The 27,567-nt window shown below is 51.2% G+C and overlaps 3 protein-coding genes across 3 annotated transcripts in view; 1 reads left to right on the top strand and 2 right to left on the bottom strand.

Moving 5' to 3' along the window:
- Window positions 1-26,892, top strand: part of LOC119158898 (T cell receptor alpha chain MC.7.G5-like) — a 28,533-nt gene extending 1,641 nt beyond the window's left edge. The window contains 5 exon segments of the mRNA XM_037411334.1: window positions 22,092-22,173; window positions 24,196-24,459; window positions 25,088-25,150; window positions 25,493-25,609; window positions 26,230-26,892. Of these exon segments, the coding sequence (XP_037267231.1) occupies window positions 22,092-22,173; window positions 24,196-24,459; window positions 25,088-25,150; window positions 25,493-25,608 (525 nt within the window). The 3' untranslated portion in view covers window position 25,609; window positions 26,230-26,892.
- Window positions 3,381-3,939, bottom strand: LOC119158901 (feather keratin Cos1-2-like). Its single transcript, XM_037411337.1, has one exon. It carries the CDS (start codon window positions 3,922-3,924, stop codon window positions 3,601-3,603), a length of 324 nt encoding a protein of 107 aa, XP_037267234.1. The 5' UTR covers window positions 3,925-3,939; the 3' UTR covers window positions 3,381-3,600.
- On the bottom strand, window positions 8,503-9,264 carry LOC119158900 (feather keratin Cos1-1/Cos1-3/Cos2-1-like). Its single transcript, XM_037411336.1, has 2 exons — window positions 9,186-9,264; window positions 8,503-8,810 (listed from the first exon to the last, which is right to left on the bottom strand). The coding sequence occupies exons 1-2, from the start codon at window positions 9,262-9,264 to the stop codon at window positions 8,503-8,505; spliced, it is 387 nt and encodes a 128-aa protein (XP_037267233.1).
- Window positions 26,893-27,567: the final 675 nt, after the last annotated feature.

Here is a 27,567-nt window from a genome sequence, read left to right as displayed (position 1 = left end):
AGACGTGACTGCTTCTGTGGCTTTCCCTCCTGGCCAAAGAAGCCAAAGGAGCAAAAATGTCTTCCTAGCTCTGCATCTGGGGATTAGCAAAAGCCTCCACAGGTGAGCAAGACCCATCAGCCAGACACTGGACAAGATTCTCTGTTGAACCCCTTGAGCTATCCCCCCTGCTTTTCACATATCCCTTCTCCAGCTCTGGGGACTCACCAGTGCCTGGCTGAGAGGAGTCCCCACATCCCTGAGACCCTGTGAGTTCTCTGCCTGATAGAAAGATGCTGGTGGCTACAGTTCTGGGATTGAAAAGCAAATTGCTGGCCCTGGAGAGGGGAGGCTGTGGGGGAAGCTGACAAAAGCAGCCGTGGTGACAGGCCAATGTGGTCTAACTACTGGAGTGATGTCACCTCAGTAGGCCATGACACAGAGGCTGTTGGCAGCAAGGCCTTCTGAGGTGACAAAGACATTTTCAGGTCTTTTGGAAGAGAGGGAGTGGGGAATATGTCCAAAGGTGACATGGGCCAGAGGGAAAGAGGAGACAAAGGGAGTGAGGCATCTGGAGAAAAGTGTCTCTGTGAGGTACAAGGAAGATGGATGAGAAGCCCATTCCCACCTGGATGGGTAAGAAAGGTATCACTCAGATCCCACCTGGAGGTGGAATTCGTGCTGGACTGCATGTACGTAAAGACATCAGAGAGGTCTTGTAGGAAATATAGTACATCTGGAAGAGCAAAGAATAAATATTTTGGAATATTGGAAACATGAACTGGCTCTTTCCAGAATTACATTTCACGTGTCCTGAGTGTGGTTTTACAACCACATTGCATCAAAACCGCTCATTTGCCTATCTTTCCCTTTTCCTTCATGTTTGTAATATCTTGGGTGTCCTGGAACATGAATGTCATGGCTTAGCACTGCTGCAGGTGTTGCAGGGAGACACTCCACACACTGAGCTCAACATGGGGTTTGCCCCCAGAGCCCGTACCCAAAAGACTCACTTTCTCTGGGGACAGGAGCCTTTCAGCATCTTCAGGGACTTGCACACCTCAGCAAGTTCATCAGAGGCCACTGTAAGGGCCTGTTAGTCTAATCTCAGTGCCTGGGAAAGTTATGGAGAAGATCATACTGGCTGCTGCTGAAAGGTATTTAGAGACCAACGCAATCACCAGGCACAGCCAACATGGCTCCATAAAGGGAAAGTCCTGCCTAACTAATTTGATACCCTTCTGTGATAAGGTCACCTACCTAGTGGATGAAGGGAAGGTGATGGCTGCAGTTTTTCTGGCTTTTAGTAAGGCTTTTAATAGTGCTCTCACAGCATCCTGGTGGACAAGTTGACCGACAGGGAGATGAGCAGGTATGTGGTGCACCGGGTGAAGAACTGGCTGAACGGCAGGGCTTGACGGGTTGTAGTGAATGGGGCTACATCTGGCTGGCAACCGGCTGCCAGCGGTGTTCCTCAGGGCTCACATTCCAGGGCCAATCCTGTTTAGTATTTGTATTGATGATCTGGATAGAGGACTTGAATGCACCGTTAGCCAGTTTGCTGATGATACCGGACTGGGAGCTGCTGTTGAGCATCTCGAGAGACAAGAGGGCTTGCAGGGGTCTCTGGATAAATAGGAGCACTGGACAGTTAGTAATGGTAAGAAATTTAACAAGTTCAAATGCTGCACTCTGCACCTGGGATGGAGTAACACCAGACACAGGTATAAATTGGGAGAGGAGTGTCTAGAGAGCAGTCACACAGAAAGGATGTTGATTATTTGAATGCCCCCAGAGGAAGGCAGCAAGGCTGGTTAAAAGGCAGTAAGGTATGCCCTGTGAGGAGTGGGTGAGCGCCGGGTTTGTCTGGTTTGGAGAAAAGGAGGCTGAGGGGCAACCTCATTGCTCTCTACGGCTCCCTGAGGAGGGGGAGTAGAGAGGGAGGTGCTGAGCTCTTCTCCTGGGTTCCAGGGAGAGGGCACATGGCAATGGTTCAGAGCTGCATCAGGGAGGTTCAGATGATATTCAGAAGCATTTCTTTGCAGAGTGGTCAAACACTGGAACAGGCTTCCTGGAGAGGCAGGTCGATGCCCTGTGCCTGTCAGTGGTTATGAGGCTTTTGGACAATGCCTTTAGCACCATGCTTCAATTTTTGTTCAGCCCTGCAGTGGTCAGGCAGTTGGACTAGGTGGTCACTGCAGGTCCCTTCCTTCCAGCTCTAACGTTCTGTTCTGTTCTACTCTGCTGCATTCTATTCTATTCTATCCCTCACCTAGCCCAGAGGTTGTCCTTACCTTAGTACTAGGGGGAGACACTGCCTGCTTCCCCATGGCACCTGGGGTCTGGGGCTCTTCAAGCTGCTGAATCCCAGACAAAATCTCCCTTTCACCTGCTTTACGCTGCACAGCTGGCTCACTTGCAACTGCTCGCCAACTGACAAATGCCAACTGCTTGCTGTCTGTTATGCCTGAGAGTATTTTGTGGTGTTACAGTTCCTGGCAAATGCTGTATCAGGAAATACCCTTTTATGAAATCTGTGAAGAACTTCAGTTTTGCTCTTCTGCTCATTACAGGGCTTTTGGTAAAGCAGCGATGAACTGTATGAAAAAAAATTATCTGGTGCCTGTAACTTAGCTCGGACAAGTATGGGTGCTGCCCTTACCTGGTGCAGTCTACTCTTCGGATGCTGAAATGAGGGGCATTCTCTAGAAACCCAGTCTGGTGGCCTATGAGAGAGCTAAGAGGTACATGGCCACTCTTCAAAAGTACTTGGCACAGCAGAAGCAGAGCAACCAGAAAAGTGGAAAAGTAACTCCTGCTTTCCCAGAAGAAAACAAGACAGAGGTGTAAAAGCCCCTGGAGACTCTTGAGGACTCCAGCCATGTTGTTCAGAAAGGGCCTGATAATGTGCATCCATGGTATTGGAGAAATATGGAAGTGTTCCGAGGTAAACTAGGGCAGCACAAACATATTTTTTCTTGGGAAAAACATCCCCAAGGCTATTTACCCATTCCCAGTTTCTGCCACTCTTTGACAACTTTTTCTGAGCCTCCTTGCCCAGCACAGCTCCCCCCAAAGAAGCAGACCACTCTTGCTTGTAACTAGGGTTACATCCTAGAGTAACTAGGATGAAAGGTCCGCCTGTGCCCCTACCTGATTCCCTTCACATGCAATGGCTTTCTTCACCAGTCAACATGCAGATGAAAGACCACCTAAAGGGCACAGACACAGTTGCAGGAATTTTTTAATGAGTTTAAAGAAGGAAATGAGGTCACTCCAAGTGGAGGCCCTCAGTCTGAGGAGGAACAGGAACAGCCAAGAATTTCACTTTTCCTATCAACCAGCCCCACAAGAGGAGACAGGCTGGCAGGTCATTCCAGGCTGCTTTCTCAGGGCACAAGACAAGAAAGAAGAGAGAGAAAAAGTCCAAGTGGAAGAGAGGAAAGGTAGACGTTGGCCATGTTTTCAGAGAGCCCAGGGTGACACATTTCAGGCTGCCCTTGCAGGACAAGCCTGAGATGATCAGCTGCTCTTAAAACAATGGCACAAAGTTTGATCCTTTGTCCAGCATCGTGTTTCTGGGTTCCTGGGAGTCCTTATCCAAGGCCGTTGCCAGCACCTTTAGCAGGGGCGACACCTGCTGCCGCAGTAGCGGCTGGTGATGCAGGAGAGGTCAAAGCCCCCGGAGTTGATGGGCACTCCCTCACAGCTGAGGATGCTGCCAACGGCAGCGGAGGTGGAGGAGCCCACGGCGGTGTTCTGCGGGAAGGAGCTGAGGATGGGGCCGGGCAGGGTCACCACCACTGGAGAAGGCTGGATGACGATGGTGGAGCTCTGGCACTGCCTGCAACAGGGCTCATTGCAGCTGCTGGCCAGCGGGGTCGGGCCGCAGGGCTGGCAGGGCTGGCAGGGCTGGCAGGGCTGGCACTGGTCACAGCAGGACATGTCTTGGGGCTGGAGGTGCACCTGGGAGAGAGGGCAGGGAGGAAGCAAAACATGGGGATGCATGAGGAGCAGCCTGTCACCAAACCATGGGGGAGCCAAAGAACATGCAGGGCCGGAGGAGGAGGCTGTGCAGCAATGTATGAGGGTTCCTTGGCCTCATCCTGCCAGGGCCCAAAAAGAGCCACCAGGACCTATGTGGCTACTGCCTAACCCCTGTGACCAGAAGCCACTTCAGGACAGTCCTAGCCTCCCTCCATGCCTAACCTTCTCCCCACTTCCCTCCCCATGACAAGCAGCCCCTAGACCTGGCACAGAACAAAGTCGGCACCAGCTGAGAGGTCCACTGAGGTGAGAGCTTTGAGAGACAGCAGAGAAGGAGAAGGGGCTTGAGACTCACCTGACTCCCAGGGAGAAGTGGAGGCAAGAGAAGTGGATGAGGGAGCGAGGAGCTGGGCTGGCTTTTATCATGGACCTTCAGTGCCCCAGGCTGCCAGAGGCATCCCTTGTGGAGGTGATTATTTTCTGACAAGCTCATCTTGAATGCAAAGCATCCCAGCTAATGCTGGGGGCCGTGTCCTGGCTTCCGGAATTGCTGCCTTTCCATTTCCTGGGCACATTCCCCGCTCAAGGCATCTTTGGCGTGACAGGATGAGAGACCCCAGCATTTCCCGTGCAAAACATGCCAGCGTGGGCAGGGGACTCATCTCACGTGCTGGAGGAGTCTGGTAAGGGACACCCAAGAAAGACTAAACAGCTCTCTTAGGCAACGCACAGAGCTTGGAACGCATCCTAGGGTGTTCAAGGAACCAACTGGACAGGCCCTGCTCATTTCCTGGAATGACGATGGAGCAAATACTCTCAGAAGCCATTCCTAAACTGATAAAAGGTAAGAATGTGACTGGGAAGAGCTCACATGGGTTTACTGAGGGCAAAGCATGCTCACCAACCTCATTGCTTTCTGTGAGAAGGTGTCTGGCACTGTGGGGAAGGAGAGGGGCACTGGCTGGGGTCCACCTTGACTTTAGCAAGACCTTTGGCATACCCTCATAGGTGCACACACAAAGAACCGTGTACACACAGAGGTACTCACATTCCAAGGCAGGCACACACACAAATATGTGTGCTGGTGGCAAATTTTTATTGTACCCCTTGAGGCTAATTAGATGCATGCTTTTCCTACATATATGTAGACCAGTCACACACATTCGTGCTCTCTTGCGTGAAGGCATGTGTAAATGCTAAAACACATACACGCCTGTGGATACAGTTGCCTACGCACACGCACAGACAACATTTGTGCACACCCATGTTTGCATGTGCATTACCACAAGCACACACATACGCATGCGAACACACCCAGGAACACAGCCAAAAGAATTTGTACATGAGCATGATGGTGTTTACACACCACTGAGACCCAGGACTCCCAACACCAGCTCTCAGCCCCTCCAGACCACTCTAGGCAAGTCCTTCAGACCCTACAGCAAGGAATCAGTTAATGGCCAGCTCCCTCAGCTTTAGTGAAATCAAAGGTTTGGCAGTGGTTTACTCAGCTGTTTTCACATAGGGCAAACAACAGCAGAGTGGAGGTTTTCATGGCCCTTCCAGACATTCAGCCTCTCCATGTCTCAAGTCTATGTGTGAAGGATAATATAAAAGCTGGAGAACAGCCCCATTGCTGCAGCCCCCCAGAGAATTCCCATATTACAAGGGAATTCTTATTGCAAGAAAAAATATCCCTCAGTGTCAGAAGCTCCCAACTGACCTTGGTGATCTCCTCAAGGGACTGGGACCAGCCCCTGCCCTTGCAAAGGGAGCGGTGCCACAGTGAACGCTCATGTGGCAGCGGAAGGGTGTATGTCTGGGACAAGCCAGACTCCCCTTGGGCTACAGACACTGAGACTGGGCCATCAGAAGTGAGGCAGCAGTGAACCTGTCTCGAGACTCACTTCAAGGTAGACACCCTCTCTTCTAAAGGCAAAGAAATGCAGGAGCAACACTAATTTACAGAGCAGCTGACAAAATGCTTTGGCTACCCTGTGAATGTACATGCATTCTTTTTATTTTTTGCCCGGTTTTAATTGATGGGCTGGCTTTTTTTTCTTCTGGTGTTCTGCCTGCAGGTGCGGGTGGTGTAATTGCCTGTAGCAAGTGGGAGCTGCAGCCTCGGCTGTTCGCCATGAGCTGCCTGGCTCTGTCCTGCAGCCAAGCTGCCCAGGCGCAAAAGAGTTTTTGCATGTAATAATGCAAGGGTAATGACAGCGTATTGGTTTCACCTCAGGTTTTGGTAGTGGAGGGGCTGCAGGGATGGCTTTTGTGATAAGATGCCAGGGGCTGCCCCCACGTCAGACAAAGCCTGCAGCAGTCAGCTCCAAGATGGTCCTGCTGCTGGCCAAAGCTTGTCACCCTGCAAACCATGGAGGACCTCATGCTGCAGCAGATGGAGAAACCTTGATGGAAGCTGCAGCCTGTGGAGATGCCAAGAGGGAGCAGATTCCTGACAGAAACTGTGGGCCATGGAGAGGAGCCCATGAAGGAGAAGGTTTTGTAGCAGGACCTCTGGTGCCAGGGGGGACCCACACTGGAACAGTCTGTTCTTGAAGGGCTACAGCCCATGGAAAGAAGCCATGCTAGAGCAGTTTATGAAGAATGGCAGCCCATGGGAAGGACCCATTTGGAGAAGGCTGTCGAGGACTGTCTCCCACGGAAGGGACCCTACCCTGGGGCAAGGGAAGAGCATGGGGATGAAGAAGTGGAAGAGATAAAGCATTTTGAACTGACTGCAAGCCCCATTCCCCATTGCCCTGCACTGTTTGGGGGAAAAATGTAGAAGATTTAGGAATAAAATTGAGCCTGAGAAGAAGGGAAGGGTGGGGTGAAGTAGTTTTAGTTTTGTTTTTCACTATCCTACTCTCTTACAGATCACTGGCAAAAAATAAATTTCCCAAAGTTGAGTCTCTTTTGCCCATGACAGTAATTGGTAAGCAACCTTCCTGTCCTTATCTTGACCCACGAGCTTTTCACCATATTTTTCTCCCCCTGTCCTGTTGATGGAGGAGCATTGATAGAACAGCTTGGTGGACACCTGGCTCTTGAACCTGCTCAGAGCAGCTTTCATATCCTCATTTCTTAGGGTGTAAATCAAGGGGCTGAGCAGGGGAGTAAGAACCATGTAAAGAACAGCCACTGCTCTGCCTGGTGACCCTTTCTAGTGGCCTCCCATGTCAGTGAAGACACATGGGGCACAGAACCAGGCCGCAGCAGTGCAATGGGAAGCACAGCTCAAGACAGCTCAGTGCCTGTCTTCTGCATGGGGGAGCTGCAGCATGATTTAAATCTCCATTGAAAAGGACAGCCAGCCTCTGGCAGCAGTGCCCTTAGTTTGAAGTGTAAAACCTGCATGGATCCTTTGTCCCTTTCCTACCTTTCCAAGATCAGCTTTGTTGGGCAGGCAAACCAGGGGTCGTGCCAAGAGCCAGTAGCAGTGGTCTGGCAGTGCTTTGGCAAAAGGGCTTACTCAAAAGGCCATCACTGTCTCTTCTACAAGGCAATTGCAGATGGATGGGATCATCATTGCAAAAGACCTGAGGTACCTTCGGCTTATTACAAGGTTCAGTACAGCAGGGTTAGGAAGTCCAATCGTGCTGCTGTTGATGATGGTTATTAACAGTATGACTAGAGAAAAAGGGCTTCAGAGATGCATAGGAAATGCCCTTATAAACCAATTTCTGCCCATGCATGCTGGTCATGACCCTTAGGCTGGGTGTTGGAGCAGAGTGGGAGGTGAAGCAGCAGCTATGGGCCATCCCAAGGGCTATTCCCTGCTTTATGACTCTTGCCATTCGGCAAAGTAAATCATCTTCTGGTGCCCCACACCCACCCCATGCTACCCCAGAGCAGCTCCAGCTGTAGCAAGAGGAAAACCCTTCCTCAAGAGCTGAGGCTGCTGACCCCTCAGGGCCTCCTGCCTTCCTGGGCATTTGTGAGCAGAGACACAGCACGGCAAGGCCTGACGGTCACTGGCAGCACAGCAGCCAGGGATGACTTCCTCAGCTCCATGGGATGGTGCCCAAAAGAGGAGCCACTGCCAAGTGTCCCAACTTCCCAGTCCTTGTGAATGGAGAAGGGCCTCCTTGTGCCCTCACCCCCTTCCACCCCAGAGCAGCACCCTTTTCCTTTGGCAGCTTGGTGAGTGCCCACAGAAGGAAGGACGACATGGAGGCCACACCTCAATGCAGCAGAACTTTAATAAGTCAAAAGAGAGAAAACAGATCACTCCAAGCGGAGGACATAAGTCCTAGAGCACCAGGGGCACCCAAGAGTCTGTGCTTTTTGGCCATGGAGAAGTTCCTGCATGACGTCTGTCTGCCTGCCCAGAGAGGGAGAGGAGACAGATGGTTCCCACCAGGCTGGCCCAGGTGGGACCTTGTTGCCAAGGGGAACCGAAGCAAAAAAGGAAAAGGTAAAGAAAGGCAAAGCCATTCAACAATACTGCAAGCACATTGAAAATCTTGATCCTTTGCCCAGCACCATGTTCTGTGTTCTTCAAGGTGTCTCCATGGAGCTTTCCCAGCAGCTTTAGCATGGGGGACACCTTCTGCCACAGTAGCGGCTGGTGATGCAGGAGAGGTCAAAGCCCCCGGAGTTGATGGGCACTCCCTCACAGCTGAGGATGCTGCCAACGGCAGCGGAGGTGGAGGAGCCCACAACGGTGTTCTGCGGGAAGGAGCTGAGGATGGGGCCGGGCAGGGTCACCACCACAGCAGGGGGCTCGATGACGACGGTGGAGTTCTGGCACTGCCTGACACAGGGCTCGTTGCAGCTGTTGGCCAGCGGAGTCGGGCCGCAGGGCCGGCAGGGCATGCACTGGCTGTAGCAGGACATGTCTTGAGGGTGGAAGTGCAACTTGGAGGCAAGCAGTGAGGAAATAGAGCAAAACACTAAGTGAGAAGCAGCCTGGTTACCCTGTCACAGGGGAGACAAGGCTACTACTGAGTGGGGAGCTGGAGGCTCGGCCAGGAGACGCATGTAGTCTTCATCGCTCTATAACGAGCAGCCTGCCCCAGTGAGTCTCTCTCCCAATTTGTAAAGCAAAAGCTCCCTCGGCCACATCCCAGACTCTCTCTAAGCAGACCTTCCACCCGCTTCCCTCTGTCAAGACAAGAAGATCCAAACCACAGCACAGGACATAGCCAATATCAGCTAAGGTGTCCATCGAGCAGAGATCTTTGGCAGAGGAGGAGAAGGGGCTTCAGACTTACCTGGTTCCCGAGGAGAAGGAGGCAAGAGAAGTGGATGAGACAGCACGGGCTTGGGCTGCCTTTTATACCTGCCCTTCATTGCTGCAGGACCAGAGGCACCCTTTGCAGAGGTAACAATTTTCTGACAAGCTCATCTCAAATGCAAACCATCACAGCTAATGATATGGGTGGTGATCTGGTTTCGAACACTGCTGCCTTTTCATTTCCAGGTTTGTGCCATGCCCATGCCCCAATGAAGTCTTCTGAGCACTGGGATGAAAGGCCTCAGAATTTCTAGGGCAGGTTCCTTTGCATGATTCTACACTGGTGTGCATGAGCACGTGCATGTTTGCACATCCTTGTGTGTCACTCCTCATGAGGAAATTTGCCGGTCATAGCAGAAACAGTCTCCACTGCTCTGATCATGAGCTCCACAGAACAGCCAGAGCCAGAAGGACCCTGAGTGCAACTGAACAGCAACAGAACAAACCTGGCAAAGAACTCCCCATAGCACAGGCACTGAAATGCAACCTTTGGTATCTCAGTCCTCCTTTTTCTGCCCCTGCAAAGCTCATGCTCCACTGCTGCTGATTTCAGGCCCCAACAAGGATGGTTTGACACCAGTTGGGATTCTTAGTTTAATTCAGTGTGAAGGTATTTGGAGTGCCTCAGCGTAGCTGGAAGTCACCTCTCTCAGCAGTTCCTCACCAGCCTAAGACACAGCGCTTGGCCCAAGTACTAGAGTCCTAAAGAATGGAGTTTGCTTTATGAGCAGCTTGTTTGGGGCAAGGGGACATTGCTAGCTCATTGTCCAGCAAGACAACCCAGGTCATTCTCTGCAAAGCTCCTTTACAGCTGGGTGGGCCCCAGCACATACTGGTGCATGGAGTTGTACCTCCCCAGATGCAGGACTTCGCACTTTTGTCCAAAGGAGGAAGCATGGGTACCTTGTTACCCTCCCACAGGCACTGCACCAAACCAGGCCCTTCCCATTGTATCTCTCAAGTTGCTCCCATCAGTTGGGTAGTGTGTCACAGTCACCTGTACCATCACCTCCTTGCACTGAAATCGCTCCTTCTTCTGGTGCTGCTCACCGGTAGCAGTGAGCCTAGGTACCTTGTGGGCACTGCCCAGTCCTCCAAGAACAGCGGCTGCTTTGTCCAGGGGATGTTCACCACCTGGGGAGATTTCAGGTGAAGGTCTGAGATTTACAGGGCCAACCTCACCTGGTACCCTTGACGGACAGAGGAGTGCATTAGTGCAGAATTAGATGCACAGCAGATAAGGCTGCTCTCTCCATTGCATGCAAAGTACCCACCAAGGTGAGAAATGCAGCAAAAGCTGCAGATGTGTCAGGAGGCTGGAGAGACAGAAAGGTGCTGCCGAGGCGCAGCTGTTCCCAATGCCAGGGCTGCTCCTCGGCCCTTCTCCGGCTCCAAACACCAGGATTTTCCTCCCACTCCATCCCAGCCTCAGTCCCTTTCCTTCCCGGCTGCCAGCAGCGGATGGGGAGCCCCTGCCCTGCCCTTACGTCTGGCGCAGGTGTAGAGCTGCGCTGGGGACGGGGCCGCAGGTGCCCCCACCAGCCCACCCTGCCCTGCCACACGGGGCCAAAGCATTGGCATGGGACTTCTGCCGCCTCCTCCAGGGATCTGTACGTTCACTCGTCGAAATGCCTTTCCTTCCCCCTCGCCAGTGCCTTTCCTTCCGCCTTGCTCCCCCCTCCCCCCTCGCCAGTGCCCTTTCCTCCCCCGCACCGCCCCCCTCCCGCCCGGAGACACACTGAGCAGCCGCCCCCAGCACCGCAGAGGCCGGACCAGGAGGAGGCCGGTGCCCTCGGCGGAGAGCAGCGCCCGGCTCCGCCCGAGCCCCCGGGGCCGCGCTGCCCCGGACCCCCAGCGGCGCGCAGCACCCGCAGCGGGCACGGGCGGCCCCGGGCACGGGCACGCGGGGCTGCGGGCGGCGGGGCGGGGCGGCGGGGCGGCGGGGCGGGGCGGCGGGGCGGGCCCGGAGCGGGGCGGGGCGGGGCGCGGCGGGGCGGGGGGGCGGGCCCGGAGCTGGGTGGGGCGCGGTGGGGCGGGGCGCGGCCCCCCTCGGCTCCTCCGGAGCTGCCCGGGCCCGGCGCGGCTGGGCAGGATGGTGCCCGCGCTGGGGCCGTGGCTGCTGGCCTGGGCCTGGGCCTGGGCCGCGGGGCGGGCAGGTGAGGGCCGGGCAGGGAGGGCAGCGAGCCCGGGGCTGGGGCGGGAGGTGAGAGGGAGAGGAAAGAGGAGCCAGAGGGGAGAAGAGGTGGAGAGGGGAAAGAGGGAGAGGAGTGAGAGCGAGAGGGAGAGCAGGGAGAGGGGAGGTGGGGCAAGAGAGGGAAGAGAGGGGACAGAGGCAGAGGAGGAATAAGCAGCAGGAGAGGGAGAAGGAGAAGGGGAGGAAGAGGGAGAAGGAGAGGCAGAGCATGAAGAAGAAGGAGAGGCAGAGAAGGAGAAGAAGGAGAAGGAGGAGAAGAAGGAGGCTTTCAGGCTGGGGCCAGAGTGCAGGGAGCAGGCAGGCTCAGCCCGAGGAGGGCAGGGGGCCATTGCCCCGGGTGTGGGGCTTTGCCAGGGCAGGGGGCGGCTGTCACTGGGCCAGAGCAGGGGGGCACCAGGGAACGGCCCTGGGCCCTGGGCACCCCCTGCCCGGCTGCCCGCGCTCTCCATCCACAGGGGTCTGGGCACAGATAAGGCTGGTGGAGTCCGGTGGGGGGGTGCAACCCCCCGGGGGCTCAGTGCTGCTCTCCTGCCATGGATCTGGCTTCGAGTTCAAGGATTATGCAATTTTGTGGTACCGTCAGGCACCCGGTGGCCATCTCGAGTGGGTGTCCACTGTTGGGTTTGACTCATCAACCTGGTTCGGGGCAGCAGTGGAGGGTCGGGCCGTGGCATCCCGGGATGATTCCCGGTCCGAGTCATCTCTGTCCCTGCGTGCCCTGCGCCCCCAGGACTCTGCCCGCTACTACTGCTCGGTGGACACGGAGACAGGAAAACCAGCGCAGCTTTGACAAAAACCTGCTGGAGCCCGGCCCAGGGTGCAGAAGCTGTGGGGGATGATGGGGTGCTGGGGCAGCTCAGGGGTGTTCTCAGGGAGAGGGGAGACAGGGCAGGAGAGAGAAAGGGAGAAGGGAGAGGGAGAGGAGTGAGAATGAGAATGTGAGGGGCAGGAAAGAGAGGGAGAAGGAGAAGGAGAAGGAGAGGCAGAGAAGGAGAAGGAGAAGAAGGAGTCTTTCGGGCTGGGGCCGGAGTGCAGGGAGCAGGCAGGCTCAGCCCGAGGAGGGCAGGGGGCCATTGCCCCGGGTGTGGGGCTTTGCCAGGGCAGGGGGCGGCTGTCACTGGGCCAGAGCAGGGGGGCACCAGGGAACGGCCCTGGGCACCCCCTGCCCGGCTGCCCGCGCTCTCCATCCACAGGGGTCTGGGCACAGATAAGGCTGGTGGAGTCCGGTGGGGGGGTGCAACCCCCCGGGGGCTCAGTGCTGCTCTCCTGCCGTGGATCTGGCTTCGAGTTCAAGGATTATCGAATTTTGTGGTACCGTCAGGCACCCGGTGGCCATCTCGAGTGCGTGTCCACTATCTGGCTTGGCTCATTAACCTGGTTCGGGACAGCAGTGGAGGGTCGGGCCGTGGCATCCCGGGATGATTCCCGGTCCGAGTCATCTCTGTCCCTGCGTGCCCTGCGCCCCCAGGACTCTGCCCGCTACTACTGCTCGGTGGACACGGAGACAGGAAAACCAGCGCAGCTTTGACAAAAACCTGCTGGAGCCCGGCCCAGGGTGCAGAAGCTGTGGGGGATGATGGGGTGCTGGGGCAGCTCAGGGGTGTTCACACGGAGAAGGGAGACAGGGCAGGAGAGAGAAAGGGAGAAGGGAGAGGGAGAGGAGTGAGAATGAGAATGTGAGGGGCAGGAAAGAGAGGGAGAAGGAGAAGAAGAAGGAGAGGCAGAGAAGGAGAAGGAGAAGAAGGAGTCTTTCGGGCTGGGGCCGGAGTGCAGGGAGCAGGCAGGCTCAGCCCGAGGAGGGCAGGGGGCCATTGCCCCGGGTGTGGGGCTTTGCCAGGGCAGGGGGCGGCTGTCACTGGGCCAGAGCAGGGGGGCACCAGGGAACGGCCCTGGGCACCCCCTGCCCGGCTGCCCGCGCTCTCCATCCACAGGGGTCTGGGCACAGATAAGGCTGGTGGAGTCCGGTGGGGGGGTGCAACCCCCCGGGGGCTCAGTGCTGCTCTCCTGCCATGGATCTGGCTTCGAGTTCAAGGATTATGCAATTTTGTGGTACCGTCAGGCACCCGGTGGCCATCTCGAGTGGGTGTCCACTACCAGGTCATTTGATTCATCAACCTGGTTCGGGGCAGCAGTGGAGGGTCGGGCCGTGGCATCCCGGGACAATTCCCGGTCCGAGTCATCTCTGTCCCTGCGTGCCCTGCGCCCCCAGGACTCTGCCCGCTACTACTGCTCGGTGGACACAGAGACAGGAAAACCAGTGCAGCTGTGACAAAACCTGCTGGAGCCCGGCCCAGGGTGCAGAAGCTGTGGGGGATGATGGGGTGCTGGGGCAGCTCAGGGGTGTTCGCAGGGAGAAGGGAGACAGGGCAGGAGAGAGAAATGGAGAAGGGAGAGGGAGAGGAGTGAGAATGAGAATGTGAGGGGCAGGAAAGCAGCAGGAGAGGGAGAAGGAGAAGGAGAAGAAGGAGTCTTTCGGGCTGGGGCCAGAGTGCAGGGAGCAGGCAGGCTCAGCCCGAGGAGGGCAGGGGGCCATTGCCCCGGGTGTGGGGCTTTGCCAGGGCAGGGGGCGGCTGTCACTGGGCCAGAGCAGGGGGGCACCAGGGAACAGCCAAGGGCCCTGGGCACCCCCTGCCCGGCTGCCCGCGCTCTCCATCCACAGGGGTCTGGGCACAGATAAGGCTGGTGGAGTCCGGCGGGGGGCTGCAACCCCCCGGGGGCTCAGTGCTGCTCTCCTGCCGTGGATCTGGCTTCACGTTCAAGGATTATGCAATTCGGTGGTACCGTCAGGCACCCGGTGGCCATCTCGAGTGGGTGTCCACTGTCTGGCTTGGCTCATCAACCTGGTTCGGGGCAGCAGTGGAGGGTCGGGCCGTGGCATCCCAGGATGATTCCCGGTCCGAGTCATCTCTGTCCCTGCGTGCCCTGCACCCCCAGGACTCTGCCCGCTACTACTGCTCGGTGGACACGGAGACAGGAAAACCAGCGCAGCTTTGACAAAAACCTGCTGGAGCCCGGCCCAGGGTGCAGAAGCTGTGGGGGATGATGGGGTGCTGGGGCAGCTCAGGGGTGTTCACAGGGAGAAGGGAGACAGGGCAGGAGAGAGAAAGGGAGAAGGGAGAGGGAGAGGAGTGAGAATGAGAATGTGAGGGGCAGGAAAGAGAGGGAGAAGGAGAAGAAGAAGGAGAGGCAGAGAAGGAGAAGAAGGAGAAGGAGAAGAAGGAGGCTTTCGGGCTGGGGCTGGAGTGCAGGGAGCAGGCAGGCTCAGCCCGAGGAGGGCAGGGGGCCATTGCCCCGGGTGTGGGGCTTTGCCAGGGCAGGGGGCGGCTGTCACTGGGCCAGAGCAGGGGGGCACCAGGGAACGGCCCTGGGCACCCCCTGCCCGGCTGCCCGCGCTCTCCATCCACAGGGGTCTGGGCACAGAGAAGGCTGGTGGAGTCCGGTGGGGGGGTGCAACCCCCCGGGGGCTCAGTGCTTCTCTCCTGCCATGGATCTGGCTTCACGTTCAAGGATTATGCAATTCGGTGGTACCGTCAGGCACCCGGTGGCCATCTCGAGTGGGTGTCCACTGTTGGGTTTGACTCATCAACCTGGTTCGGGGCAGCAGTGGAGGGTCGGGCCGTGGCATCCCGGGATGATTCCCGGTCCGAGTCATCTCTGTCCCTGCGTGCCCTGCACCCCCAGGACTCTGCCCGCTACTACTGCTCGGTGGACACGGAGACAGGAAAACCAGCGCAGCTTTGACAAAAACCTGCTGGAGCCCGGCCCAGGGTGCAGAAGCTGTGGGGGATGATGGGGTGCTGGGGCAGCTCAGGGGTGTTCACAGGGAGAAGGGAGACAGGGCAGGAGAGAGAAAGGGAGAAGGGAGAGGGAGAGGAGTGAGAATGAGAATGTGAGGGGCAGGAAAGAGAGGGAGAAGGAGAAGAAGAAGGAGAGGCAGAGAAGGAGAAGAAGGAGAAGGAGAAGAAGGAGGCTTTCAGGCTGGGGCCAGAGTGCAGGGAGCAGGCAGGCTCAGCCCGAGGAGGGCAGGGGGCCATTGCCCCGGGTGTGGGGCTTGCAGGCAGGGGGGCGGCTGTCACTGGGCCAGAGCAGGGGGGCACCAGGGAACGGCCCTGGGCCTGGGCACCCCCTGCCCGGCTGCCCGCGCTCTCCATCCACAGGGGTCTGGGCACAGATAAGGCTGGTGGAGTCCGGTGGGGGGGTGCAACCCCCCGGGGGCTCAGTGCTGCTCTCCTGCCGTGGATCTGGCTTCAAGTTCAAGGATTATGCAATTTTGTGGTACCGTCAGGCACCCGGTGGCCATCTCGAGTGGGTGTCCGCTATCTGGTCATTTGATTCATCAACCTGGTTCGGGGCAGCAGTGGAGGGTCGGGCCGTGGCATCCCAGGATGATTCCCGGTCCGAGTCATCTCTGTCCCTGCGTGCCCTGCACCCCCAGGACTCTGCCCGCTACTACTGCTCGGCGGACACGGAGACAGGAAAACCAGCGCAGCTTTGACAAAAACCTGCTGGAGCCCGGCCCAGGGTGCAGAAGCTGTGGGGGATGATGGGGTGCTGGGGCAGCTCAGGGGTGATCCCATGGGGAGGGAGGCCATCAGTGGTCCTGGCTTTTCAGCAGGAGCTGCTTTCTCTGCACCACCCCTTTCCTTCTCCTGAATCCCAAAAGCGGTGACTTATTTTGCAGAGCATGTTCAGTACATTCCTTGTCACTCAGCCAGCATGACCACTCTGCCTGCCTGCAACACCTCTCACCTTCCCTTGGTCCCCTCTGGGCTGCTCCTAGCGTGGATGGGCGTACTCTTTCCTAAACAAAGACCTGGCTGGATGGCCGGGCCCAAAGAGCGCTAGTAAATGGAGGTAGGTCCAGCTGGTGGCAGGCCATACACAAGTGGTGTTCCCCCAGCCCGAGTATTTGGGCCAGGTTTGTTTAATATCTTTATCAGTGATCTGGTGGAGATGGGGCTTCTTGACCTACTGGAAACACTCCTGGTGCCACCCAGGACACCATTAGCCACCTTCACGCTGGTGGGTTAACCTTTGGTGGCTGCCAGATGCCCATCAAGCTGCTCTATCATCCTCCTTCCACAATGGAATGGGGGGAGAAAAGCAGATGAAAATTCACAAGTCAAAGTAAAGACAGGTAGATGGCTTCCAAATCACAGAGAAAAAGGCTTGGGGAAAAGGAATATGTTGCTAATCAAAAAAAAGAGTAGGAAGATGAGAAACAACAAAAACAAGAAATCATCCCCCATTCCTTCTTCACAGGGTGAACTTCACTCCTTTGTTCCCGATTCGTCTACCTCTTCCCCACTCCAAGCAGCACAGGGAGATGGGGAAGGGGGCTGGAGCCAGCTCGTAACTGTTCAGTGCTGCTCTCCTGCCATGTGTCTGGCTTCAAGTTCAAGAGTTGCACCATTGGTGGTACCGTTGGGCACCATCATCAAGCGGGTGTCCGCTGGTCATTTGGTGCTACAGATTACAGAGCAGCAGGGGAGGGTTGGGCCACTTCCCAATCCAGGTCGTCTCTGTCCCTGCCTGCCCTGCGCCCCAGGGACTCTGCCCGCCATTCTGTGTTTTTTCCAGGGGGCAGGAAACCTGTCTGAGGCTCTACCATAGATCTCCTGCCAGGGTTCCAGCTCTGAGCCTACAGTGCTGCTACCTGGGAGTTGTAGACAGCTTCAAATGTTTGATGCTGAGAGAGATGCTGTAGTTGGTTCTGTCCCCTTCCGTTCTACCCTTTCTGCCAGGACACCTTCCCACATCTCTCACCCACAGTGCCACCACTCCGAAACCTCTTCACCTTTGGAAACAAGTTTTGCTTCTGTCAGTTCCCAGTAGGGCAGTACCCAACACAGTAGACTGCCTGTCAGGACAATGTCAGATGTCTTTCAAAAACTATAAACACAAAGCAAATGCTACGTTATCTCTTCTGTTAACCACCCTCCTTTGTTGTAGGTGTCAGCAGCTTAGGGACTTCCCCAGGCAGGTACTATAGATCTCTTTTTAAATCACTGCTTTTAGTTGTCCTCTCCATAGTGAAGGTTGTGACTTACTTTTTGGTCTTAAAAATCTAGTTTCCTAAGATCACCTTTAGTGTCTCCAGGGAATCCATGACCAGTAACATTTCTGTCATGGAAGAAAGGTTGAGTGGGATGGTTCTGTCCGCAGAAGAACATAAAGCCCACTGCATCCTTGAAGAGAAAAGTCACCTTCTTGACCGTCATGTCCCAGAAGCAGCTTCCCTTGCCAATAAAAGTCATGGACACAGTCTCCTACAAAGGTGTGATGCATTCAGGTGGACATGCTGGGAGCTAGGCTCAGAGTGAGCTGTTCTCAAAAAGAGGAAATGGTGTTAAAATACAAATGGAGGTTTTGAGGGGGGTCAAGAAGGATTATGCTGGAAGGGCCAGGTTAGTTTCTTCTGGAAAGAAGCAGGGTAGGCCTTCAGCAAGGGCTGAAGGAATACCAAGAACCATGCATGCACACACCACCTGCTAGTTCCCCTCCAAAACCTATCTTCATCTGCCTAGGACAATTTTCTGGAGGAAAGTGGGACTCCCTTTCTTCTTGTTTCCTCTGAACCAGAACTCGAGGACAGGTCTTCAGCATCACCTTGGAAAGCCTAAACACTCTCTCTAACACATCACTGGCAGCATTGGAGCACCTCCTGCGATTTTTTGAGGGGTTGCACCAGGACAGAAGAAGAAAAAACAAAGGCAGAACTCAACTTTTACACTGAACAAATCCAAGCGTGTGGCTTGCAGCAGGCTGTGAAGAGCAGGTGTGTTTCTGTGGCCACCCAAATGGAAAAAAGGCTGTTTAACTGCATCCAGATCTGTTGACAAGCACGGGGTGGTCTCACTGCTCTGGAAAGATTTGGCAGCAAGCAAAGGGTGTAGGAGGGGCACCTGTGTGTACCCAGGCCTGTTGCAGGAGGTATTTAGAGCTTTTTCCTTTGTCCTGCCAGCAGTTCAGGAGACTGAAAGTAGCATATTGGCCACTCAGCTTTCCTGGAAGAGTGGGGCAAGAAGGAGAAAACAACGTGACACACTAAAGGGAACAGCAGGTGAACGTGCCCATGTTAACAATGGAAAATATAGCAGCACTGGTGTCAAAAACAGTGATTAAAAATGAGAAATACACCTTTGTGCTTGGTAACAATAATGCAAATAAACGTACAGAGTAATACAGCATGGAACCACGCAGATTTGTGAACAGGATGAAATAATGCTATTTCCTTTTGTGTCTTAGAACTGGGTTTGGGTATTCCAAAACTGCCTCACTATTCCAGGCAACCTTTAATCAAAATCATTAAGGTAAGATAAAAATAAAATTAAAAGCTAACTTTACTCAACCATAACTAGGTGTTTCCCTGCTTTCAAACTACAGCCAAAGGCACATATAAGTAAAAGTCCAAAGCATATCCAAGCCAGTGGTCAATAATCTGGTTCACAGATTAAAGAAACTGAGGAAAAAAATGATGCGTATAATCAGGAAAAAGCTTCCAAGACCCTTATGAAAATAGCATTCAGACAAGACTTATTCAAAATCAAATACCTGAGTAAATAAGCAACTTATAGCACATCAAGGCAAACCAGAGGTCCATTAAATCACTACCAGCTAAACCAGAAAAAACTATCGAACATTTCATAAACATGACTGATTTTTTATTTGGCATTAAAACAGACCTTGAGAACATAAATACTTGAAGGTCCAGAAAAAAGTTGTAGAATGAAACTAAATTGAAAATTAGTAAGACTGGGGCAGCTGGTCCCCAGATATTCTTTAAAATATTTCACCATAACTCTCTTGATGTTTCTTAAGAGAAACTGGTAATGGAGTCCTTTAAGTGAGAACAGCTGTAACAATTCAAAAGGAACAATATTGCTTTCTGACAAGTATGGATAATATTTTAGTGAGAGATTAATAGTATGCTATCTGCCAAAAAAAGCAATGCTGATGATAGTTTTAGTGTACTGCAGCCTCTCTGGAACAGTGTAGATTGCAGAAGTAGAACAGTATAGAGGAAGAGGAAAATAAAAACCAGCTCTTCAAAGGACATGAATGGGGACACATCACCGGCCACTGAAAAACGCCAGTGTTTTTTGTACAACTGTCTACCACTGTGGGAAATACGTACCACAGTAACTGAAAAAGACTGAGCCACTCCACACAAATTCTCTCACTCACTGACTTCTCCTGAAGATGGAAACGTGGTGCCCTACAGAGGCTCTTTTTCCTCAGACAACCATATGCACATACACAAATTTGATTCCCAGACTGACTCTGCAGGAAGACCTTTCTATGCAAGAACAGTTTCCTCAACATTCAAGGCCACATCTTGGATTTTGCAAGCACATCATTTTAGACATCTGAAAGTCAGCTCAGGTTCAGCCAGTGGGGATTAACTCACTGTATTTAGGTGTTTCCATTTAAGCTTAGCACTGTGTTCTATTTGTCTCAGAGCACAGAGGAGATAGATTTCGTCACAGTTTTTGGTAAGAACAAAGATCCTATAACTTCATATCCAAGTGTCTAGCAGCAGGTGCATAAAAAACAAGGAGACTAGAAAGAATACTTCCCACTAGTAATCTCCCAGCTAGTAGACATCAGAAGGACTTTGAATTACATATGGTTCCTTTGTATTTATAATTTATGAGTTTATTCAGGAGCCCCTCATTCATAATTTTGGCCTTCTGTCACCTTTGTTTGACTTACTGCTTTGTCAGGGTGAACCATTCTCAAGCTTGAAGGAGCTAATCTCTGAAAGTCAGGCAGCTTTCCTAGACCCTTTCTGTGTCCAGAACCATAACCCATGGGATTCTTCCAAGAAGATCCCTGAGAGCCCAAATTTGCAGTCGTGTTTTGTGCATTGCTCCCTGTTCTCTGGATCCTGAGCTCAAACACTGCATGATCGCTGCAGCCAAGGCTGTCCCTCACCTTCACATCTACCACCAATTCTTCTTCGTTTGCAAGTAGGAGGTCCACCTCATCAGTCACTTGTGCAAGAAGTTTTCATCAGTCCACTCCAGAAAACTACTGGACTGATTGTGCCCTGCTGTGCTGTCCCGCAACAGACACTCGGCATGGTTCAGGTAGCCAACGAGGACCAGGACCAGTGAACATGAAGCTTCTTCAAGGTGTCTGAAGAAGTTTCTTCCTGGTCCAGTGATCTGTAGTAGCCACCCACCGCAGTGTCACCCACGCTGATCTGCCCTCTGATCCTGACCCATTCGCTATCAGCTGGCTCATTGTACACCACAAAACGTGCGTTTCAGCTGCTCCCTCACAGAGAGGGTGATTCCTTCTCCTCCCCTTCCCCACCTGTATTCCCTACTCAGCCTGGCTCCATCCACTGCAGCACTTCTGTAAGCTATCCCGCTGCACCTCCTGCTCCCACAGCTCTGCAGCCAGGCCACCGAGGAAGATCTGGGCCGTGCTGGAGAGGAACCCAGGCAATGCGTGCTAACTTGCACTACACCGTGCATTTCAGCCATGCGAGCTCCCCCACCACTTCTCCGTATTGCCAATGAGATCATCTTCTTCTTTGTGCCAGAAGTCACGAGCTCCCAGCCTTTATCATCAGGGGAAGCTCCATTCCCCATCCTGATGGGCACAGACTCAACATGCCTCTCCCATGTTAGAAAAGGGAGGAGTGGGCTCTTAAAGCTGCAGAGTCTCTGAGATTGAGTCCATCTCTTGCCATCAAGGTCTAGATAGCGCTAATGATGCGGAAGCTGATCATCATGAAGGATTTGATCAATCTGCAACAACTCCTTTGCTCGTTAGTAGCCACTTCCATGAGTACAGTGCCTCTACCTAACAAAGACCAATCACTTTGCCTGCTTACTCATCTTACTTAAAAAGGCACAAAGACTTTCTAAGGCACCAAATAACCCCCAAACACCAATTCTAAGAGCCCAGGTGAGGCACATTCCTCATGCTCCTGAGCACTGAAACCAAATTCAAGGTGAAAAAGCAGGCAGCTTCCTGCAGCCCAGAAGAATTTTCATAAATACTTTGAGATAGCACTAAAATTACTGATATTTTTTTTTCCTGCTTTCTATTCAGCTTAACTCCATAAGACTTTTCAGAGTTGTTGTGTAATTCCCAAGTTTTCACTTATAATTCAACCTTTCTGGTATTATTTTAGACCCTTCTTTGAAAGCCATACCATGTTTCTTCATGTGGTATGTTGGCTCAAAAACCACTCGAGAAGTCATGTGACTGCCTGTATAATCCAAAATTCTTTGTAGTGAAAAAGAAGGAAGAGACAGTTTTTATAAGGAAATATATCACCGTGTTCGGGGTGGGGTAGCACAATGATGTAAACAACACAGGGCCCTGTACAAAAACCTAAAGAAGGAAAAAAGGCAATGTATTTTGGGGAAGAAAGGAGATGGGTGACTGAAATGACTAAGGAGACAAATACAACATTCATTTCGTGTTTCTTATTTATCCTGGAAATACATTGCTCACAGGGTTTCTAAAAGATGGGACAACTTGGAAAGTCTGTATGCAATCAAGTTATTTGCAATCACTGAACTATTCAATTATTGGTTTTCCCTTTCCAGTTTTGGAAGAGAATCTGGCTCTGGATACCCTCATGGAGTTGCACATGTTGATAATTAGGACAAATATCTGGCTTTTCATCTCCTGTTTTTACAACACTTCTGAAAACCATGAGGAAAGTTATTTATTGGAGTAGGTATTAGCAGTGTGTGAACAGACAAGCTCGTATTTGGAAGTGGCACCACTCTCACAGTTGAACAAAGTAAGTACCATTGTTTTCTTTCTAAAAATTATGTTCAAATTAGGGGAGGGGTGGAGGGCAAAGGAATCTAATGGTTTGGGTTCACTGTAAGAATTTTCTGCTGCTGTAATCCCTAGAGTGCACTCCCTTTGGCCAGGTTTTCAAGCTGAATCCTCAGCTTGTATCTGCTTAAGAAAGCTTTACAGGAACAACCGGGCTAACTCTGTGTATCACCATTACCCCATGATCCCCAAACACCCAGGGTGCACTATTTAAGTTTAACACGTTATAATATAATGTAGTGCTCTGGCCCCAATTTACAGTGAAGTATCCTGTCCTCCAGTGGATGTCCACTGCCTCGTTTGGAGCAGGAACGCACAGCTCAGTGACCAGCTGCCAGTGAAGTGTTTTGAGACAGATCTTTAGCTCACTGGTGTGAGAAGTTAGGTTTTGACACTGGCACTACACTCATAGTGTCACCGGTAAGTAATTCCACTGGCATGGAGACAGAGGAAGAAGAAGGTTAAATATCCTTGGGCTTAAATTTTTACAACTGCTTCATCTCCAAGACCACTTAGAATGAATGGAAGTTGGCTACCAAGTTGCCCAGACTTTGAAAATGCAGATGTGGTGAGCAGGGATCATAAAAAGCCTTAGTTCTTCCTATCTTTATTTGGAATTTCACGATGTAGAAAAAGGGTGGATGTCACCCCGAGCTTCCCTGTGAGAGTGTGCGTGTTGGGGCAGCAGGGGAGTTTGTTAGATTGATGTTTGTTCTACTAAACATCCAGGTGCATAACTTAAGACTTGTTACGATGCTTTCAGAGGTCTGCATGTCTTTAAAGTGGTGCAAAAATGTCCTATGTAATTTTACATAGCTAAAATATCCTGCTCTCATTCCAGAAGGGCAAGGGGCTCCCTTAGGTGCTGCCTAATAGCTGTCCAGGTCTGTAGGATATCTTTCATGTGAATAAATATCTATTTTGGAACAATTTAAGTCCACTTCCAATTCCAAAGGGACACAGGAATACAAAGTTATCATTCTGAAGAAAGATCTATTCTTTCCAACCAGCAAGTCCTGCTGTAAGTGTAGGACCAGAAGAAACTGCTGGATTCCATTATTTTAACACCAGTCTACATTGGTTTAAAGATTATATTTGTAAAAAAAAAAATAATAATACAAAAAATAGGTAAAATAACCCATAGAGAACAGTAGAATTTGGCAAGAAAAAACAACCAACAAAACACAGTCTAAGAGCTGGCAGGTGGAAGACTGAGGAATGGTATTGCCATTTTAGACGTTTACAGGAACGCTGATATGATACTCATTTCTCACATAAAGGGTCTTATACATCTTTTTCAAAAAGCTTAGTGTGTTGGTTCTTCTGCTGACAGGAACATACTTGTTTTTCATCAGCTGAAAGTAGCATGTGGCTGGTTGAGTCAACAGGTATTCTTGGTTTAAGGACACTTTTACAGTACATTACTCCAATTTCTAAAACATCTTCACTGAGTTACCCGCAACTTGGGTTAGGGAACAATTCATTTCACAAAAGAAAGGTATTAGCCTTGTCTTCTCCTGTACCTGAATGCTTTAAATTATTCTTTCTCTGGTTTTCCTGCCTAGGTATGCTCTCTGACAAAATTCTGTGAAACTTCAGCTGAGTGAAGTTTCCATGCTGTTCAATGATTTCTCTTTTCTAGCTAAGGATAGGATGACATTTTCAAAGCTGCACAAAGACTTTAAGATTATGTTTGACAGTAAGAGATAATATAATTCACATATAGGCACAAGCTTTGGCATCAGGAAGCTTAGAATCCTGTGGAATTAAAGCTCCTACAAAAAAACCTACTCTCATACACTCTTTCTGTCTTTGATGTGATCTTTTGGAAGCAGCAGCAAGAAATAATGACGAAAAAGGGAGTTAGTCATTGATAATGCTAGGAATTAGCCACAGCTGGAGTCTATATGAACTTTAGGTGACTTAGCACTCAGACAAGCTTGCAATAACATTAAACCATGCCCAATGTCCCTTTTTACAGACAATCGAGAACCTTCTGTCCCACAAGTCATCATGTTGAAATCAAAGAAACTAGAAGATAGCACTGGGAAAGCAGCTTGTTTGGCAAGGAATTTCTCTCCAAAGAACATCAGCTTGGAAATGTCCCCTAATGAGGTTGTATATGAACAGAGTACATCCATCTTGACATCAGAAGGGTTGTACGATGCCATTAAGGTGGTCAGCATGGCAAATGGCACAGAGGTGACCTGCACGGCCAAATTCTACGGCAGAACTATTACACCAGGTACAATTTTGTGGTACAGCTGCAACTGGTTTCTGGAGGCGGTGTCTCCTAGCACTTGCTTTTCTCCTGCTAGAAAGCATTGCCCTGGGTAGCAAGCAGAAATGGGAAAGACATGTGGTACTTAAGCAGGCAGAGCTGTAAGACATTTAAAAGCATCTGAGATAAACGGTCTTAACTGTGTAACAACTTGGAGTTAGTTGGGGTTTTTTTTGGGGGGAAGACACAATCTTTTTTTTTAAATGTACATTTACTTATGACTAAATACTTCACCACATAGCAGCAAACCTGCTAGAGCACAACTGGAATAGCCTTTCTAAAAAGTTAAAGTGGTAGTGTGTTTGTGAGTGGTGGTTTTTTTCCCAAACCACTTTTTGTAATTTGGGGGCTTTTTTGTCATCATGAAGCTCATTCAAATAGTAAAAACAAAACAGGTCAGGAATTCTTTTGCTTCCTGCAGTTCCGTGGAGGAATTTTCTTCTGTAATTAATGTTAGAAGTAGTGACTGGTCACCTAAGCCTCAGACTGTACTGCCCACATGTTCCTACAGGAAGGGTCATATAAACATTTTGTTTAATCCCTTTTGAAGTTTGGGTATAGTTTATAATGCCTTTTCTTTATCATGCTACAGAAAAGGAGGCTGACGAACCAGGAACAGGGAAGGTTTGCAACACCGCAGACACCTTGGCTCCAGGTTAGTTACCCAAACAGGCTGTGAAGTTACAGTGCTGTGCTGGGGATAAATGCATGGAAATGTGTTTTCTCGGGGGCAGAGGGATCAGCATACAATGTATTCATCAAACACAACCTGCTTTTTCAAGGCAGCTAGTTTAGCAACAGGCGAGCCACAGAAAGCAAAATCCAGTCTAGACAGAATCCTCCCCCCTGTCGCTGCCGTGTGTCTCTACCACCTTTTCCTTCCCTGCTGTTTCTTCACCTGAAACTATCACCTGTGGGGGTTTTCCACTTTCTGCCAGTACCACAACATCCAAATCTAGAGCATGATCTCACCCGTCTTTTCTCTGTCACTGAGCAGATACCAAAGTGGAGAAAGCCAACACGCTGTCTGTGGCTGTGCTGGGTTTGAGAGTCCTGTTGGCAAAAAGCATCGCCCTCAATACGCTCATGACTATCAAGCTGTTTCTTTTCTGAGGTAAGGAAGCATGTAGCTTGATCTGTAGAAATACTGGAAGCACACATCAGGAATGACTACCTGCCTTTGTGTCCTTCTCTAACCCCACAAGCAATGATACCCACCTGCCTGTCTCCTTTAGATACCTCCTGTAGGTTTCTGGGGGAAAAAACAACGATGATGTCCAAAAAAACCAAACCCCAACATAAAACAACTAAAAAACCTCCCACCCTCTCTTCCAAACCACAGAGAAAACAGCCCCTTTCTCCATCAAAAGCTCAGTTCTTGGCAGCTGTTCCCCACATTTTCTTGGCAGCAAACCTGCTTTAAGCAGCTTGGCTATCACCAGGAGTGCCGAAGAGGTCTCTCATTGACTTCTGCAAGTGGCAGAGCACAAAGGCTGGAGAAAAATTAAGACAAATAAGGGTTCAAAAGCAAGGCTTCTGAAACACAAACATGTGAAGTGGTGGGAGGAAAGAGAGGAGCGGAGAGGATTTTTAAATTAAGGTATCCAAAGAGGCACAAAAGATAGTCCAGCCTAAATTTTTTGACTCTACCTGTCTTGATCTGACAGCTCTCAGACAGTGGCATGTAGACCCCACTGCATTAAATGTAGTTTAAAACACACTTTGCTCTTCCAGACAGGGGGAAGCCAGGCAACAGCAATGTGCAGAACAGCAGGAGAGAGCGTGTAGCAGCGGCACAACAGGTTGCACAGCCAACGTCAAATCCGCTGGCAACAACCACGGAACACAACAGGGCACCTTCCCCTTGAGCCATTTCAGACTGCTGAATCCTGCATAGCGAGTTCATTTAGTTTTAAGAGTTGTAACTGCTTCTGCTGCTTCTTTTTCTCTGTGAACTGAGGAGGGTGTATTCTTCCTCATCCCCCTGCTGAGCAGAAATTGATTTCCCCACTCTCCCAGCCTTTGCATGGAATTACCCAGCCTGCTTCTATAGTTTTGAAAAATCCAATCCTCACTGTAGATACACAACCCTCTTAAAACACCTTTTGCAGGCATGTTGCATTACTGTCTGTAGCACTGATGTATTACTGCTGAGGGAATTAAGGCACAGTACGTGCTATTTATAGCTTTAATGGTTTTTAGATAGCTTTAATGACAGCAAGTTTCTAGTGTAGATGAGAAGACCTGTGTTGGATCTGAAGTGATTAAATTCAACCAGATAAAGTTCAACCATAGAAGCATTTCTTTATTAAACCTACATTTCTTCTGCAAAGTGTATGGCACATGCATTTTAGGTTACTGTAGTAGTAACCAAAATAAAGTTTTACTAAGCCAAAATGCTGTGGTTTGTTCCATGCTTTTTCTTCAGAATTTGGGATGGAGATTGCTGAAATCCAACTGTCCTAATAACCACTGAGATGAGAAATGCAGCTTTAATAACTGGGACTTCCCATTGGCTGAATTTGTCTTTTCTAGACCTTATACAGGGAAGTGGAGATTCTCTTTGGCACATTAAAAAGCTTCAGTAGGGCCATGAATTCCAGACTCAGGGGATGCAAATGAGGTCTGGTCTGTCACTCTGAAGACATCCCCAGCCAGATGTTCTGCATCATGGCAAAAAAAGAAACATGTCTAAGGAGAAACCAGATAGGAGATGGCTTGATATGAGCATAAGGAAGGAAAATGCACATATCAGAAGAGAAGAAAACATGTTTTTTTCCACTCATTGCTACGAGGAAGAGGCCAACAGGAAATAATGCACGGTGGTTTGATGGAGTGATAGTTTCTATAACAACTTGGTTATTAGTCAAAAAGACCCCAACACACACATTCCCCAGCTCGTCTTTCTCTCACAAGCATAAGCAGGATGCTGTGGTCAACATTCATGACTACGTTACACCCTGCAAGATTAACTGCCCCTTGTTTTGAAAAACAAGTTAACCGCATCCTGAAGGGGAAATCAGGTTTTTCACATACTGAGTTACTGCTGGTTCCAAGACAGCCTCTGCAGAG

The sequence above is a fragment of the Falco rusticolus genome, chromosome 18 (assembly GCF_015220075.1).
Source record: "Falco rusticolus isolate bFalRus1 chromosome 18, bFalRus1.pri, whole genome shotgun sequence".
Classification (NCBI taxonomy): Eukaryota; Metazoa; Chordata; class Aves; order Falconiformes; family Falconidae; genus Falco; species Falco rusticolus.
The sequence above is the reverse complement of the archived record's forward strand: the minus strand, read 5'-3'. Positions and strand labels throughout refer to the sequence as shown.